Genomic DNA, 18,357 nt, shown 5'->3' on the forward strand with positions numbered 1-18,357 from the left:
CTGTTGATATCTATGTTTGTGTGTTTCACATGAAACAGCTTAAATAAGGTGACTGTAGTGGAAGTACCCTGAGACTGAATTTAAAGGCAGAATAGCTGAAATTTTATTCACCAAAGAAATACTGTTTTGGATCACATGGTTGTTAAATGCTAACAATAGTGACAATGAGAAGAGCTGCAAATTTGTAATACGGTTTAAATTTCTCTGACATTGGGACATGTGTGATTTCCTTTTCTGATATGGTAGCTTGTCTCCTGGCAAAAGCAGATTATAATACCTTTTCCCAGTATATGCGCAAATTTTCCATGGTGTAAAAATCCACTCCAGGTAGAAAATACAAACTTTTGCTTTTGATACTTGATTCTTCTATTTTCAGATAAGCCGTATTTGAACGTGGTGTAGTTGAATTTATTTTTAAAGTATCACCTTTCAACTAGTGGAAAGCTGATTTTTAATTAAACAGAAACTCTTCTTTTAAAACCTGTACAGGTTCATGTATTTACTTGTCTTTTAAAAAAAAAATATTCAGCGGTTTGATTTATTTCTGGTTTTTTCTTCTTTTTTTTTTTCCCCTTCTTAATCTTCTGTAGTGGTGTTTGTTCTTTAGATACATAGTGCTCTGAATTTCAGCATACTTTCATTAAACAGAAGTCAGGTTTCTTGCAGGTTAATGAATTCAGTATATTGCATGTGCACTAAAGATTGAATAATCATCAGCCTCTTCTCTTGCCATTGGTAAGGCCATTGAAATAGGGTGAAGCAGACTTCCTGACTTTAATTTCAGCTATTCTAAAGCTTTCTGTTTATACATCGAAAAAAATCTGCTTGCTCTCCTGTTTTCAGGCACATGTGTCTATTATCATGAGGTCAGAGGTACCTGTGATCATAAAATTGGGCTGTTCTTACCTCTTGAGATAACTGATGAATTTATTTGGTGGTAATTTTTAAATCACCGCTAATTTATTTTTAGAAACATTTTTCATTACTACTGGTATATAAATTTAGCACTGTTGTGCTCAAGTTATATTTCAAATACTTTTGTCCAATGTGATTTACTTGATTTAGAGAAGTGTCTTTCAAAAATGTGTTTTTATGTGGGTAATATTTCATTGTTTCTGACAAGCTAATTTTTAGAGCAGACTTTAAAGAATGTTAACTGAGAAGTACTTTTTGAAGGAATAGTAACATTGTGAGAAGTACATTGGCTTTCACTTACTCATCTGTTACATTTAAGTTACCAAAGTGACTATGAAAGACAGTAATCAATGCTGATTTTTTTTAAGCATGTAGAGTAAGGGATATGCTTATTTGTAGACTCTTCATTTGAAATGTTTAAAAGAAGTGAAAGTTAAGGAGCATGGTGCTTTCTGAACATTTTGTAGCAGAATGTGGAACAATACAATATTAAAAGTTTTGTTTTAAAGCATTTCTACTGTTTAATATTTTGTTTAACTTTGTATAAACAAATCAACATTTTTCACAATGTTTTTTCCATAGGATGGAGAGCGTCCAAAAATAAGTCTCCAAGTTTCTCTCTATCTTCTTTCTCAAGTAAGTATTTTGGAGTATTTTGTCCTATTTGAGAACATGTTTTGCAGTAGTATTATGATTTATAAATTACTGTATTTTCATCTATTTTGGCAAAGCCATTAAAGCCACTGAAACTTGGAAACTGTATCTGTTCTGTAATATATGTCTGATATTTCTTTCCACCCTTCTTTTAATAGGTTTTTCTAATTATACATTACGCCCCTTTGGTGAACTCATTGGCTGAGGTTATACTTAATGGTGACCTCTCGGTGTTTTCTTCTAAAGTTGAGCAGGATATACAGAAAAACTCCGTAAGTGGCCAACTAATCTCTAATATTTTTTTGTTAGAGGCAAAGAAAATATTTGAAAAACAAAATCGGGTATATGGAAACTGGTAAGCTAAGGTGATTGTGTTTAGGAGACAAGAGCAGCAATAGATTTCAGCTCTGCAACTTAGTGTTATGTTCTTGTCAAAGTTGCACTATTTTTATGCATGCATATATATTTCAGATAGTGGTATAAGAATGTGTAGGATACAAATTAGAATACTTGGTTGCTTCTGCGCGAGTCAGACACTGCAAAGGCTTCCATCGTTTTGAATGGACACTCTTGTAATCCAGTCTTCTGTATTCAGTTTTTGTTATCAGCTCTTTGGTAACGGAATAAAAATGAGTCATCACAACTTTCCTGTGAAATTATTTCCTTACACAGCTTGTAGTAGAAATGAGAAACTTAAAAAAAAAAAAATCTGACCTTATGGTAAATCCTTTGGATGTAGGAGGAAATAAAGATTTTCGTCTGAATATTCCCAGTGTTTTATCAGTAAAACTGGTCACCTCTGAAAGTGTGCATCAGTGTGCGTAAGAGAATACAGACCAGCCACAAATGGATGGGAGTGCTGTCATTGCCCTTGTAGCTTCAGATTTAATCCTGTGTAGATGTTGCCTAGACGCTGTTATTAGTGTTTTTTTCTAAGTGTGTCATGCATATGATTTTTTTTTTTTTCCCCTTTTGTTGTGGGTTTCACAGTTTGTGAAATGGCTGCTTGTTACTTTTTAAAGGCCTGTTTGGGGATGGTAATAAGAAAGGGGGTATGACCTTATTTTGGTTAAGAGGCTTCTGACTTTAGTTCTGTCTAAAGATTGAACATGTCCTCTAATGTCTGACTGGGAAGGCAAAGAGTTACTGACTGAAGGTTTAACTTCTAGCAAGCACTAGATTTGTTCTTATGCATATTCTTTCCCAGCAGTGGCTATAGTCCTGAGAGTTTCAAGGGAGAGATACGCTTCAACTCTTCTGTGATAGGACTCAACTTTTCCAGATTTCTTCCTACTGTGCAGTGGAAGCTGTGTGGGCTGATCTTAGCCGGTAGCTTTTGAGTTCTGGTATTTTGTACTATTGACCTTGATATTCCGAATCTAATCTCTTTTAGAAAAAAATTAGTGCAATGGTAGAGCTGACTGAATGCTTTAAGGTAGAGTAATCTCTGACTTCTGTTAGCAAATGTATGACTTTCTGCTGGCTGTGTACTGAATGTCCTTTGTGTTACTTGTGCAGCAGCAGCTTTGTTACTAGGAAATTTGTGGCAGGAGGGTGGGGCACCAGTTGTTGCAGAAGTGAGATTTTCTTTTCCTGTCATAGTTACTGTACAGAGTTGCAAAATATCTGTAGCATACGTTTGTGTGCTTGCACTAATGTTAGGAATATTAGGGGTTTTCTATAAGCTTCTGTTCATCTGTTCTCTTATGTTTGTAATACTACTTAGGTTGCTGCTTCTTACTGGTTTTAAAGATGTGCCTTCATGGTGTGTAAACTGGCAGTTCTGTCACACCTGAACAGGTAGTAAATCAGAGGGGTATTGGCTTTCTGAGATAGACACTTAGCGAAACTGCTCGAGGTGGATCTTTGTTACAGGGAGAGCAGAGTGGTGGCACTCCTGGTGGATGAGGATAAAACATCCATGGGAGAAACTTCAGTTTTTAGTAAATTCAACCATATTCTTCAATGAAACCTTGGAAGGGAAAACCTGTACTGTCAGAAAGCCTACTGGTGGAGGTTGGTTATTTGCAGAAAGAGCAGGGAGTAGCAGAAGAAGTAGCTCTTCAGCGGAAGAGCTTCATGCTCTGTTTCCAATGAGGGGAGCTATCAAGTGCCCTGCTCTCAGTTGATGGATATGAGCAACTACTGCATATATTGCATGGTGTTTGCTACTGATAATACAACTCAATGCAGTGAGGCTAAAGTCAGCTGTAGATCTGGAGGCATAGATAGCTTAAAGGTGAGGCAGTTTCTTGCTCTGTGATAGGACTTCTTGGAGCAGAAAGTTGATTTTTGAGCATTGTTAGCTGTTGGGATCACCCTGCACGGTTCGACCTTAAGGAGAAGGAGCTGTGGCACTGAGAAGCTGGTAAACAGCTGGATATCTGCACGACTCAGCCTTGAGGAGAAGGAGCTGTGGTAAACAACTAAGAAGCAGCGAGGAAAACAGGAACACCTGCAAGCAGCAATCCTGACTGTGTGAGGGGCGCGTGGACAGCGCGTGATATTTTGTATATAGCCAATTGCAATAGTGTGTGTAACAGGTTGTAACCAATCATGAGTGTGTGCGCAGTGACTGAGCGAAAATTATGATATATATTGGAGTCAGACAAGACAATAATGGCTTCGGAATATAACTCTCATAGACTTGTGAAGTCCATCCTTCTCCCGCAGTTAGCCATTTCAGGGGCTGTTATTTGGACTATAAGGTGTATCGGGGTCATTGCAACGTTATTACTGTGGTGTATTCCATTGCAAAGAAATGACATACTTTGTTGACTAATGGAAGCTATTTCAGAAGCTACTTTAAAATTGCTTGTTCTGGCATTAGCAGAGAAAAGTGATGAGCAAGTTTTTTAATCTACTTCTTGACTGAGTTTAGACTTGTGTTTGTTCTCAAGTCATACCCAAATGTATCTTTTGCTACTTCCTTTCTGTTATAATTTCCCATGGTAATCATTCTGATAACTCTCCTAAGCTTGTTTTGGGGATATCTGTGTGTGTTATGGTGAGCCCCAGTTATTTCTAAACCCCTGCTCTGTACCTAACACTGCTCATCTCTTGTAACTGAGATGTCTTGATATACTTAAATAGAAGTGTAACTGTCAGTTTCTAACTAACATGTAGTTTCAACAACCTGAAGTAAGTAGAACCTCATGTCCATATTCATCTTACTAGTAAGATGAATTAAAGTGGAATGAGGTGTAGAGTGTATGGACTAAGATTACCAGAAGCAGGGTCACGTGTCCTCATGACAGGAGACTAAATGGGTAAAGAATACTTAACAAAAATAAAAGCTGAGCAAGGTTGTAGTTGCTATATGCAAATGCAACGTATCCAGAGTTATTTAGGGCAAAAGAGCAATGGTAATTGTCACAACAGGAACAAATGGTGCTTTTTACTGGAAATCAATTTGTGGAAAAAATCACCAACAGATCTAACTGCTGATAGCTTATGAATTGGCATTAACTTACCCATGAAGATCTGCTGAACATCACAGGGCGGTAGTGATTGCCCAACCTCCATTGAACAGGTTCTCCACCTCAAAGTATAGCAAATTAAGATACACTTTTCTTTCCATATTTTTCCCCTGTATTTCTGTTTTTAGGTGGTGTCAGAAGAATTATTAACTTTTTATCTCATGGTGAGAGTTGAATATGTGTAGCCAACAGAATATATTTAAACTTGTTAGCAGTCATCACGCTAAGGTTTACTTTACTTCCTGTGAGATCTGTTTTCCTGCATAATTCGGATGTGGGCCAGTTTTACCTTCATAATTTGGATGTAGGCCAGTTCTACCTATTTCATGTTTCTTGGTTTCTTACTTAACCTCCTTTCCTCCTTCATGCAAAAGTTGTAACTGGTACTGCCTTATTTTACCAGCAGGCGTTGCACAAAATAAACCATAAGTGAAAATACAGTTCAAAGACATTTTAAAAGTACAAAGTAGCAGTATCTCAAACTGTATAATCAACTTAGATAAACCATATACTATGTAAATTAATTTTAAGTCTGATTTTAAAATGTTTTAAATATATAGCCTCATTATATTTAGCAGAACAGAATATATATGTTGACTTTTTCTCAGCATTCCTTTTTTGAGATGGACCAGACCATGGCTCAATGTTTATGAGCACATCGCTATCTGCTGGTCTCTTCTGTTATGTTGCTCATATGGCTAACAGCATATTAGAAATACAAGGATGTTAAGTACTGCATTCTTCATAAAGAAAGTAGCTACAGGATGCTAGGAAGCGATTGTAAGAAGTGAATGCAGGAAGGTGAAAATGCAACTTGCGTGCTACTTTTCTTTTTTTCCTTAAAGAATAGGACTTAATGTGTTTTTCCCTTTCCTTACGACTTTTCTGACCAGAAGCCATCAATAAAAGTTACAAGCTGTTTGTAACTCTGGTTATTCTATAACCTTCCTATGTTGCAGTTTGATCAGACTAAAAATATATCAAAGAGGTTACTGGGGGACATAAGTGTGGTAAATTTAATGTTGTGTGGTGTTGCGAGAGATTCCTCCTACTATATGGTTTGTTTCCATGCCAAGTATAAGGTGACTTATACAAGATTTCTACGAAACCTTTTTAAAAGTCAGAAGATTCAGAGACATTTTGGCCTTTTGACTTGTAGAAGGCTTCTTCACAGATTTTTTTTTTTCCCCAGTCTCTTATTTTTTTTTTTATGTATAGGTGCTCCTTCTTAAGTGAAAAGAGGGATTTTTCCAAACTTTTTCGCTGAGGTCTCTTTGCACTCATCTTCAGTGCTTATGGTACTTGAGTCACCTAAGTCAAGGAATCAGTTTTGTATTTACTCTAGTCTTCTTTTCTCTTGCTTGCCCTTAAATTTTTAACCCTTTAGCCAGTGTCAGCTAAATGCGATTGAAATATTGAGGTCTGAAAGGTAATGAAATTTCTGTAGCAGTCTTGTTCAGCATAAACCTGTGCTGGCAGGAAGCCCCCAAACCATGTGTTTTACTTCTCAGTAACAGAGAGGTTTGGCTGATCAGTATTTATAGCTCTGGGTGAGGGAGAGCCTGCTCTCTGGTAATTCAGTAGGCAGGCATAACAAATGAGAAGGGAGCTCAAAGCATCACAGCTCAGAAACAATCTGCAAAATTGTAGGAAACCAAGTTTTGTTAGTCCTGCTAGTTGCAGAACTTATTGTAGTGTCTTGTGTCTTTCTGCAAGAATACATTGTTCTCTGTTGTTAGGATGGCACAGACTCTTGGGAACATTTATTACTTCTGGGAGAAATTTGTCATCTAAATTTATTTTCTTGTTCTATAAATTAATTATCAGGAAAATCGGGTATTGATTGAATACTGTTTTCCTTCTTGTCCAAAACTAGGGTTTTGACTTGAAAGATAAACTGGTATCTTTGGGTAGAACACAAGTATATTAAAGTCTAACAAATTAAGTGGTGTTGGTTTTCTGGACTTAGGAAGTCTGGAGGTCCAAAAAAGGTTGACGTCAGTGCCATTTGTTCCTAGTTGGTACAAGGACTAGTATGCTGTTGAGGGAAGCTTAAGATTCAACAAAAGCTCATACCATAGAGCACTGTTTTTTGTCCTTGCTACTGCCAAAGACCATTTAAGGAGTGTATTTCATATTAATACGTTGCTGTCAACACACACTTTGGATTTTGCTGCCTTTATCCTTTTTGCAAAAAGCATCTTAATTTTGTATGTACGAGTTGTCTCGCCTATTAAGAAAGTTCAAAGAAGGGAAAAAACACACAACTTCTATTGATGAAATAGGTAGTTCTAGATCTTCTTGTCTCAAAGATGGCATACTTTTTAATGATAGATCTTCAGGATATGTTAACTTTGTGGATAATTGTTCTGATGATATCATCATAGCAATGATGATATGATACAACTTGAGGTCTGCTTTCTTGTATTTAAAAATGGATTTCAGTTTTGTAATGCTAATTTATATTCTAAAAACTCTCTTTTATATGAACTGAAGTTTCTTTATCAATTAGAGTTAAAAATGTCTTGCTGTAACTCAGTGTAAACTCTTCAAATTTACAGGCAAAGTCAAGTATCAGGTGCTTCATAAAACCAACAGAAACACTTGAGAGATCTCTTGAAATTAACAAACAGAAGGGGAAGAAGAGGATGCAGAAAAGACCCAACTATAAAAATGTTGGTGAAGAAGATGAAGAGGAGAGAGCATCTGAAGATAACCAAGATGACCTAGATAAAACTAAAGGTACAGAAGCGAGTTCAAAGGGCATCAGAACAAGCAGTGAAAATGAAGGTGAGTATACCAGCAAATAAAAATGATGCTTACAATTTGGATACTTTTATTTACTCTATGGACCTAGGTGTGATCTGTTGCATGACTTTTTCTCTTGTTGCACTAGGTAAACATGGGGCTATTTAAATTTGTTTCAGTCTTTGGCTGTATTTTTTTCACATATTAAATCATTCTGTCAGAACATGTACATCTAGTCTGATAAAAACGATGAAAGTGTGTTCATATCTTCCTGTAGTCTTTGGCCCTTACCACAAATGCATGTATTGCACCTGGCTGTACATGATTATGGGGCACTTTATAAGTAGCCTTCACACGTTTGTAGTTCTTCCTTCTGTGGTAAGGCAAATGGTGCAGGCACTTTACCTTTCTAAGTCGATTGGGAGTATTTTATGCATGTTTCAATGATAAAATTCAACAAGTGTGCTAAAAGTGACAGTGCATGGCAGAAGGTGTTTTCTTCAGTTTTAAGCTATTTAATATCTCTAACTTCTAGATTTTTTTAATTGCATGTTTTCAGGATATTTGACATAATGCTAACCTTAATAATGGGTTCTACAGGATGAGTGGTCTTACGGCATATCGTAACTGCTTATTTTAACTGGTTAGTAACTATTAGAAGGATGTACACCAGAAATTAGTCTTTACATTAGACATAAATTGAGAAAAATGTGGCAGAATTGCTTTTCAAGCAATTGAAAAGAAGACGTTTATGCTTTGACAACCCTCTCCAAACATAGTTGCATTTTGATTTTAGGTGACCAGTCTTTTTTGAGAAGGGTTTCCTAAAATGGTGTAAATATTGATGATGTATTGTCCATCATGATTTGGGGAAAATACGGCATGATCTACTTTTTAAACTGGTGCATTTAGTAGTCATCTTTGTCCAAATTCATAACCAAAACCTAGATTTGGTCCTAATACTTCTACTTAAAGCCAATAGGTATTAAGCACTCAGGACCAGGTATCCTCTTTGCTGTAATTGTAGAGACCTATTTACATCCTCTATTAAACTTAATGTCCACTGATGCCCCAGTGTCACCAGCATTTTCACAAAGAATCTTTTTTTTCCAGAAAGACGTTCTATATTTTTTTCTTCCTGTGGTTTGGAAGGGAGAGGGATTACTGTTGCTTGTTTATATGTTAAAATAATCTGTATATTTTCTTCCCATATATTATGTATATGTATAACTTTCTTATAGCAGTTAAATTCCTTAAAGAAATGTAAGCAAACTTTTTTGTTTTATTGGGAAGAAAATTTGCCTGCATCCATTCATTAACCTTTCTGAGGTTATAGTTATACCTGTTATATATAGTTGCATCAGTCACTTTTAATGCAAAATGGAAAATACAAAAGAGCTTGTGATAACTGTTTGTTAAAAATATAAAATTTTGGTGGTTTGTTGTTTGTTTGGTTTTTTGTGGGTTTTTTTTTTAGAAATAGAGATGGTAATCATGGAGAGATGTAAGCTGTCAGAGTTGTCTATTTCTGCTGTGACTGAACAGAATACAACAGATGAAGAAAAGAGTGCAGCTGCCTCTGGGAGTGAGATAACAAACTGGAACAGGTATAAAGGAATTTTGCTGGATTTCTTCCTTACTTGCCTTCCCGTTAACTCTCACTTCTCTTAAGGGTTGTTTCAAATCTGCCCCCAATTAAAATTACAGGGATTATTGTGGATCACAAATAAGTGAGGCAACAGAAAAATGGGATATGGCTTCTCCGCTGATCAGTTTTGGAAATGGTCCTGTCCTTTTCTAGAGCTTGTGCTTGCCTTTATGGCAATTGTGATGCCTTAAGTCAGTAAAGTTAAATTACAGAATAGTAACACAATAAACCAGGAATATAAAACGTTTTCATTCCACAATTTTCTAGGCTTCTAAATTAAGCCAGAAGAAATTTTCTTAAAGATATTTATAGTCACATCTGTCAATTTTGTATACAACTATAGGGAAAAAGCCAAGGAAAATTCCTCAGTTCAGGGCTGAATTTTGCAGAATTTTAGTTGTAGTAGGTATGAATAAACCCTACTAACCTATGTACAGTTTTTAAGGTTCATTAATATATTTCAGGGCTATTGAAAACTTTTCTTGGAAATGCAGTTTTTAAGTGTTTCTGGGAGCAGAAATTGCCCTGACTTCAAAATTTAAACTTGGATATAATAAATACCTGTAAGACACTTTCTCAGTAGGAATTTTGTCGTGATGTTATTAGAATGCTAAAGAAAAGAAACCAAACGTGCCATCTCTGACACAAAAGTAATTGCAAATGTGTCCCTTGGAAATGCAGATGTTTAATAGGATTTCAAATTTATTTTTAAACTTGGGAAATGCTGCCCGGTATTCCCAGAATTTCATTCTGTCTCCATTATAGCTTTGATGTAGCTTAGATTACGTTCATTAATAAAGGTAACATTTAATTTCATTGTGAAATTGAACCTTCACTTGAACTGGCTTTAAAATACATTGTTCTAAATTATTGATATTTTGACTAAAATATGTGCCAAATGGCTTTTAGAAAGAAACTGGCAATGACTGCATTGAATACTAAAGCAACTAGGATGCTCAGGTCTCAAAAGGTGCAAAATACTTAGATGTGAGATGCCAGTGCATTTGGCAAATGTCTGCTTTTCGGGACTCTATTGATCTGCAGATATGATCTGATGGCATCCTGCATTTTTTCTAAAAATAAACAGCATCAAAGAACGTGCAGAGCTAAAAATATTTTTAAAATAAGGATAGACCTTGTGTAGGTCACTTCTGGCCTTAGTTTTGTATATGAATTTTATTGAAATAAAGCTATAGCGGCTTATGCACCTAAAGATTTTGTGTTATTCTATATGCCAACTGTAGTATTTGAAACAGTAGCTAACTCTCTTAAAAAATTTGCTCAAGCGTGTATAGCTTCTTTCCTAAACTGGTTGGCATCACTGAGACATGTGGAGAAGGTGCCATGTAGTGGTGGAAAATGCAGTTATCTTTTCCATGGTTCAAGTCGGGGAGACTTCCATAACTGGAATAATCATTAATGACTGTGATGATAGTGATTCCTAATATGTTGCTGAAGTTTTTCTGGGTCTATCCTATGTTTAGTCTATATGAGGACCTGTTGATGAGTGGGGTTCCTAGAAGTTGTTTCAGCTTCAGGTTATTGCTATTGAGACACTGATAATGCAGATAGATAGATGCTGTGAAGAAGCATCTGGAATGAAAATTATTTCTCACTGCTGTAATCATATTTTATTAAAGTTATGTGACTTCACAAATCTAAGTAGTATATGGGGGGAAAAACAATGAAAAATGCATTAGAGATTACAGAAATCATTTAATACCACGTACTATTGGTGTTAATGGAACAGCTACTGATATTTCTGCAGCTTTGATCTCCTAAAACATTGGTTTTAATAAAATGAAAATAAATATTACTTTTATATCATAGGTCAGTTTTTAGGGTAATTACCATCTGTTGTTGATGGTAATTACCATCTGACAACAGACCTAGTATTATCTAGCATTTAAGTATTTTAATAATCTTGAAACTGGATATCTTGGTCCTTTTTCTTCTGTAGCCCTTGAAGCTGAACTCCCTTCGCTATGTGTAAAGCGCCCTGTTTCAGGATGTTACGAGGCTTGTAGGGCTTGTTTAATGCTTAGGAAGACTGAAGGCACTCTTGGTTTATTTTTGACATCGCTAATTTTTTGGGCTGTTTTTGCTTTAACAGCTACATTCTTTTGAGATCTACAATGGGAACATCATGTAGGAAACTTGGCTTAGGTACATACAGTAGTGTTGAACTTGGCAAGGAGTAATCATAACTCAGGGGCATTTAAGTATATCATAAAGGGTGCTTGTAATCCAGCTTCAGAAATGCACAAACATATGACTGCAATGGCATGAACTGAGCAGAAGAACAGCATGTTCTGTTATTCTTTTCATAGTCTTGTTGTAGTAAAAGAGAGCATGTTGTTGAAAAGTGTGTGGAGCTGATGGGAAGTGTTAAATACGTTGTTATGACTTCAGTTGAGTTGCTTACTGGGATACACTAAGTGTGACCATGAGAGTACAACAGGTCTGGAATAGGTATAGAAGTATGTTGTGTTCTGATCATTGATAGTCCTTCTGACCCATAGCTAACCACAATGATGAGTTTGTAGTGGATGGTTCATGTCTGCTAAGTCTGAAGAAAGGAAAATGTATTTGTTTTTATGACTTTGGATGTTATTTTAATGTGTTTTATTTGGATGTAATTTAGATAATGTAAAGATTTATCTTTTGTCCCCTTTCACTGTTAAAAAGAGAGGTAGGAATTATCCCTTTTCAATTAAGGTTCTAAACTCTTTTCTTTTGGTGACTGTGACACCTCCCTGTTTTGGGGGGTTTTTTGTCTGTCTGGGCCACCTGTGAAAATGGATTTAATTTCTATTTGTGCTCTGAACTGATTGGATACAAGCCAGCTTAAGACAAGAAGCCAAGTTGCCCTGCCGTCAGACTTGTGCTAATATCAGCTGAATCTCAGCCATATCTGATCTGTCCAAATGGCTTCTGGATTAAATTGACTTTTCTGGTCTGTTCAGGGTACAGGTGAAAGGTGAACTTGGCACTGTTCGTAGCTTCCTGCATATGTGTCGTAGGTCACACATGCTTAAACCCAGGAAAGCAAAGCTCATCTGCAGTCCAAAGCTTGCTTTTTTCCATTCAAATGTTCTCTCATTGTTCATATTTTCTGTCTTGTAACTGTTCAACAGTAAAGTTTTTGACTGATTGTTTTAGAATAACCTAGCTTCCTCCAAACTTCTGGTGAAAACTGCTTTCTTGCATTAGTAAAAACTTTTCAACTCCATTTAGTACACAAGTTTTAAGGTAGTCTTTTTTTTTTATGGAACAGAGATAGCAGTTCCTTGAAGTTACTAATGTACACAGTGAAAACAAGCTGTATAATGCTTCTGCATACATACTAAAAGTGCTACAAACAAGTCGGTAAATGTGCGAACAATTCAGTTCTTGGGAAAGTCGTATGTAACAAATCCTGTTAAAACATCAGAATTAATGTGAGACTGTAAATAAAAGGCATAGCTATGATCTGAGGGCTCTTCAACAGGTATAATGCCTGAAAATGTGCGTTATTGTAAATTTGCCTCTTCTATTAGCTACCTGTAAAACAAGATAGTTCTCATTTTTCTGTAGATATGGTCTTAAGCGTTTTAAAATTACTCCTTTCCACAGGCCCTTTCTTGATATGGTCTATAATGCACTGGACTGTGCTGAAGACGATTACTATGCACTCTTTGTGCTCTGTCTTCTATATGCAATGTCACACAACAAAGGTAAGAAATTTTTTCTTTTTCCACAGAAAACTAAATGAGACATATGGTTTTAGACAGGCATGATCTGTTTGTAACTTACGCATGCCTTAAAAGGTGAGAAATTCTTTACATGGAGGAGGCAGAAATAAGTATGCTGTAAGTAAAAAACAGTTGCTTTTTAAGAACGATTTGGTAGAAAGCTTTGTGAACATCAGATGACTTTTCTTCCATAGGTTTCTTGGCATTGGAATAGGGTTATTTTGTTTCATTTTTAATCTCTTAATTTCACTTGAAGCCTACTATATTCAATCTACATATATATGGGATCCAGTTCTCTCCCAGTTTGCATATACTGTGACTGCTACATGTGAGCCAAGTGTAAAATGTTGTAAAACTTGTCCCTATATGTTAAAATGAAATCCTAGTATACTTTAAACATACAGATAATGCACAAGACCTGAGAATCAGGTGTGATTATGGAAGTCATGTATTGCCTGGTTCTATTCAGCTTTGGCAGTCCTTCAGTAATTCTTTTTATGCTGTGCAATTCCTCAACAGCCTTCTGATCCATTGTGCCATAATCGATTGAAAGCTTGTTTAAGTTGTCAGTGTTCTATGCCATAATACATCTTGTAAATCTTCCAATAGCCTGGACTATTTTATAAACTAGCAAAGCTATGTTAAATGTGTACTTCATTACTAATTCAAACATCCCTTTTCTAAGGCATGATTATGGTTAGCTTTTTTCTGTTTATTTTTGTGTGCATTTTAAATACATTCCTTATGGAGCAATAATGTAAACATCTCATACATGTGAATAATCATGTTTCAGGAATCGAGAGCTGAATTTAATTTATTTGCTGCTTATGAGGATAGTTTCTATAATGTAGTAATTTAAATGAGTCAACTGCTACAGTAAACTGAGAAAAAGAGCACCAGGTGTGATGGCGTGCTTAAAAGTAAAGATTCTGTTCTAGCTTCAAGGTACCTCTGATGGGCAAGTAGGGTGGATATTAGAGTCTTGAGGGAACTAGGTAAGGTGAGTCCCTCCTGTTCTCCTCCACCCTCTTGATGGCTTTATCTTTTTCCAGGAATGAAGGAATGCTTCTCTGAGATCATAATTTGCAGGCAATTTCAGGGCTTTCACAGTCTCTTCTGACGAGATAATAGTGCAACTAGGATCACTGAAGATAGCACCACAGCCTTGCCACGCTGTAGCCCTCTCTGACTTGCATCTGTGATTTCACACACGTGTGCACCCCCCCCGACACACACCTGCCCTGCAACTAGTATATTTCTTCCAGAAAATATCTTTCCCCAAGGGACTTTTGAGCATTGTTCTGCTAGAAAATCTTGATGTAAGAGATGGAGTCTCTTCTTTTAAAATTCATTAGCTGAAGCTGTGAATAGCCAAAATCATTAGCTGTCACTGTTGCAACTCCAGAAAGTCCCTGGAAGTCTTTCAATATCATTGTAAAGGAGTAAGCCTGCACTCTAGGGTTGTTTTTCTGAAGAATTAAGAATTTAAGACCATAGTCTTTCAGACCACCAGATTTGCTTTCAGTGTAATTAGTCACTCTTAAATATCCCATTCCCAGAAAAAAGTCTTACATCCTTTCTTGTTTCAAAGATTATTTGCTTACATCTAGTATTGCTGTAAACAGTGAGGAATGCAGCAGATGCAACGTCTTGCTGCTTAGTTTCTGCAATCTGTGGTGTTTATTTTTCACCCAATATCCAGGGTTAAGAGAAATACAACAGGCAGTGAAATATCTACCTTTTAAGAGACTAAAAGTATCCTGGCCCTAAAATAGGACATAACATACATTTAAGGGATCAGAATCTACTTCATTCTTTGGTGGTCACGTCAACCCTCTCTAAATGAAAAAATTCTTTAGGCTGTACTCACTGGTTTTCCTTGTTAACAATTTCTATTAGCCTGTTGCTCTTTGGAAGCTATTTTCCTTTCTCTCCCTATCTTTGACCCTAGATCATAGGTGCTAGACAGATAATGACATCCAGTTTTGGTCTTCACTGTCTTTCACCAACCCACTCCTCTTGTGCCCTGTAACAGACTGCTTTCAGCCATGGGGGCCGCTGTCTTGAAGAGGTGGGGTTTTTACAAGCTGCTGATTTAGTGCCCCTGTTTGATGCAGGAGTGGAGTGTTCTTCAAAAGCTCAGAAGCTGTGTAGCTGCTCCTTTCTACACCAAATTGAGTGTCAGTCATGGAAGGTGCCTCAGGATTGAGCTGGGGCCAATGTTTATGTCTGAATTCAGTATAATGCAAGAGACGTGTCTGCTTACAGACTTCCTCAAAGTATGTGTCAATGACCCTTTTCTTTTACAAAAAAGCGTGAAGGTCTCTCTGCAAACACGGAGAGGCGAAGTTGTTTCCCTAGTTTCAGGAAGTAATAAATCTCTAGTTGTATGTCTAGGATCTGATTATCTATTTACTATCTGACAGAGGTAGTGAATGCTCTAGTGAGCCCTTCAATCCATTCAAACAACCAGGTAATGAATTGGATATTTAGGATGATTTCTTGTGACTGAATGCAACACAAGCTTGTCCTCTCTACATCCCAGGAAAATGAGTTGCAGTTTTCTATTTCAGTATATTGGCTGTTTCAGATACGTTTCTGATTTTCTAGCTGGGCAATCTGAATTTCACCTTTTGCTCTCATCCTACTCATTCTGGCACTGTGGAGAAGACTACAACAGAACACATTCAGAAAAATCTTAATTGCCCCAGCTTTACCAAGAACGTTGGTTTCAGGCCTCACTTCTAAGGGAGCAGCCTTCTCAGTCTCTGTCACTAAATGTAGACACCCTATTAAGGCTTTTGATCATGACTCCTTCCATTTGGATACCGGGTCTGCATTTTGTACCATATTCTTGAACAAGCTTAAAGAAAATGTGCTTGTTTTTCACCAGCAAGAAATATCCGTGTCAACAGGAAGAAAGAATCCCAAGAGGTACATGTATGCAGCTAAATAGATTTGTTGCAAATTGTATCTGAGATATCTTTAATCCCAGAAGGAGCCCTTCATATATGTTGCTAGAGCATGTATTGTATCTCAAGAATGCAGAGCTCTGTGCCCTTGGCAGGCAGACAACCAAATGAAGGATGCTGAATATTAATTCCTTTATAGTGATTTCAATTTGGCCACTTTGTTGAACACCTGCCTGGTCCTGCCTCATTCCTCCCCCATGTTTTCTTAGTCTCCTTAATGATTTTCTACTGGTTAATGACTGTGTCCTTCTGTGAGAGCTTAATCTGCATATAGATATTCTCTAAGAAATGTCACTCATAAGCAGCTTTCCTTTCTAGAAGGAAAACTGTAGCTCTTTACTAAACTGTTAGATTGTTTTGAACACTAATACTCTGGTTGCCCTGGTTCCTTAAATGCTTCCGTTCCCTCCCCACCCCTTTCTTCGGTCTCATCATGACGGAGAACATTTGTGTCACTGTCAGTAATCTTCAAACAGACCTTTATTAATTGTTCCAAATACATACGCTTAGTAAAGAAATGAATTTCACAAATGGCGTTGTTATGTAGAGTTAACTACAAGTTCAGGGTTGGAAGAAACTATAAACCGAAATTATAGTCATTTGATGTTTTGTGGGGTTGTTTATTACCATTCTTTAGAACAAGGACAGGTTGATCCTCAGCAACCTATGTTTTGTTCTAAGAGGTCTTACTGTAACCAGTCTATTCTGAGAAGTAACTGCTGTTTTAGAGGAATAGGTGGAAAAAAGATGGGTTTAGTCAGTGAGGATCTGTGATTTGTGTTGAGGAGGGTACTAAATAAGAGGCTACTAGTTATAAAATAAGACTCCTATTTTTCTAAAAACATACATGAGCTGATCACTTACTACCAAAGCGGAATTTAAAATCAGATTTTCATCTTTTCCCCTTTAGCTGTTATGCTCTTCAGATGTGTGGCTTGACATTGATTTGATTTAGATGCAAACAAATAGTCTGAGAATTCCAGATGCGGCAAAATGGTTTGGATGTCACCAACCACTTGGGATTTGAGTGTCTTCACCCAGTAGGCTTCATTTAAGCATGAGATTTTTTCAGTGATACATAAATGTGTTTAGTCTTTCTGTTGTTCCTCCTTTTCCTTGTAATAGTTTTGAATTTCTAACTCACCCAGTTTCATATTGCTAATTACACTCTTCTGAGAAAGCTGCTGTGATCTATTAAATACTTCATTTCAGGAGGCATACTCCTGTTTTCTAACTTACCGTTCTTCCTTCATCCCCCACAAAAGGAATTGACCCAGTCAAGCTGGAGAGAATTCAACTTCCAGCTCCACATGCTGAAGAGAGAAATTCATATAATCATGTACTTGCAGAAGGGCTCATCAGGATAATGAATTATGCTGCACAACCAGGTATCACTTTTCCAATATTTGTTTTCTTGCCAACCTGAAATTTTCGAAGATGAAAAAAAAATGCTACCTAGCTTCTTGTCTTTGAGGGGAAAACACCTGTTTAGCACGCTCTTTGATGAACACTAAGTAGATGTGATCTGTGAAAGACAACTGTCAGGTTTTTATTGGTTGTTGAGGAACCAGAAACTGGATTTCTGCTGAATAGTTGTTTTTATACTCAGAACAGGGATCTGTTGTCTTAATTCCTGCTTTCTGTGGTTTTGAGTAAACAAAAATGATGATACGTATAGTGATTCAGCTTAATGTAGCATTTCATCCTGAAAATATGGTCTGTGGCACCTCTGCTTGCAAAAAATAAAAGTGGAGTAGTCATCTTAAACTATATGGTACCCTTTGCTTATAGCATTCCTTTTTCTCTAGAGGTGACAGTGAATTTTCCCATGATTTTTTTTAGTCGCAGATTGTATGTTCAGTTCTGAACTGTTTTGCAGAAAAGATGGGTGTTTTTCCTGACTTCAACTTTTTTGTGAAATGAGGGATGCAAGGTTTAGTGACATGTTCCATGGAAACATGGTTTTTGTTTAAGCCACAGCTCTTCTCCCTGCACTTCCCCTCTTAAAACTTCAAATGAGTAGAACTGGTTTTCCCCTGAAACTGATGCACTGTCAAATTCCTGAGTGTCTGCAAAATAAAATCTAATGCTTGTTTGACTCACAAGACTGATCTACGGAGTATTAACTTCCTATGCTGATGTACCAGTCACAGATTAAAAGCATGTTTATATATAAAGAGTTTGTATATACTGCAGAAGGAAAGAGT

At 36.7% G+C, this 18,357-nt stretch overlaps 1 protein-coding gene across 1 annotated transcript in view; it reads left to right on the forward strand.

The window, feature by feature from the left end:
* The window catches only part of CLEC16A (C-type lectin domain family 16, member A), a 71,927-nt gene that overhangs the window by 6,386 nt on the left and 47,184 nt on the right, over positions 1-18,357 (forward strand). Inside the window, 6 exon segments of the mRNA XM_010294403.1 lie at positions 1,498-1,551; positions 1,728-1,841; positions 7,610-7,838; positions 9,274-9,403; positions 13,060-13,160; positions 17,416-17,538. Of these exon segments, the coding sequence (XP_010292705.1) occupies positions 1,498-1,551; positions 1,728-1,841; positions 7,610-7,838; positions 9,274-9,403; positions 13,060-13,160; positions 17,416-17,538 (751 nt within the window).

This window comes from Phaethon lepturus, unplaced genomic scaffold (genome assembly GCF_000687285.1).
Source record: "Phaethon lepturus isolate BGI_N335 unplaced genomic scaffold, ASM68728v1 scaffold11689, whole genome shotgun sequence".
Classification (NCBI taxonomy): Eukaryota; Metazoa; Chordata; class Aves; order Phaethontiformes; family Phaethontidae; genus Phaethon; species Phaethon lepturus.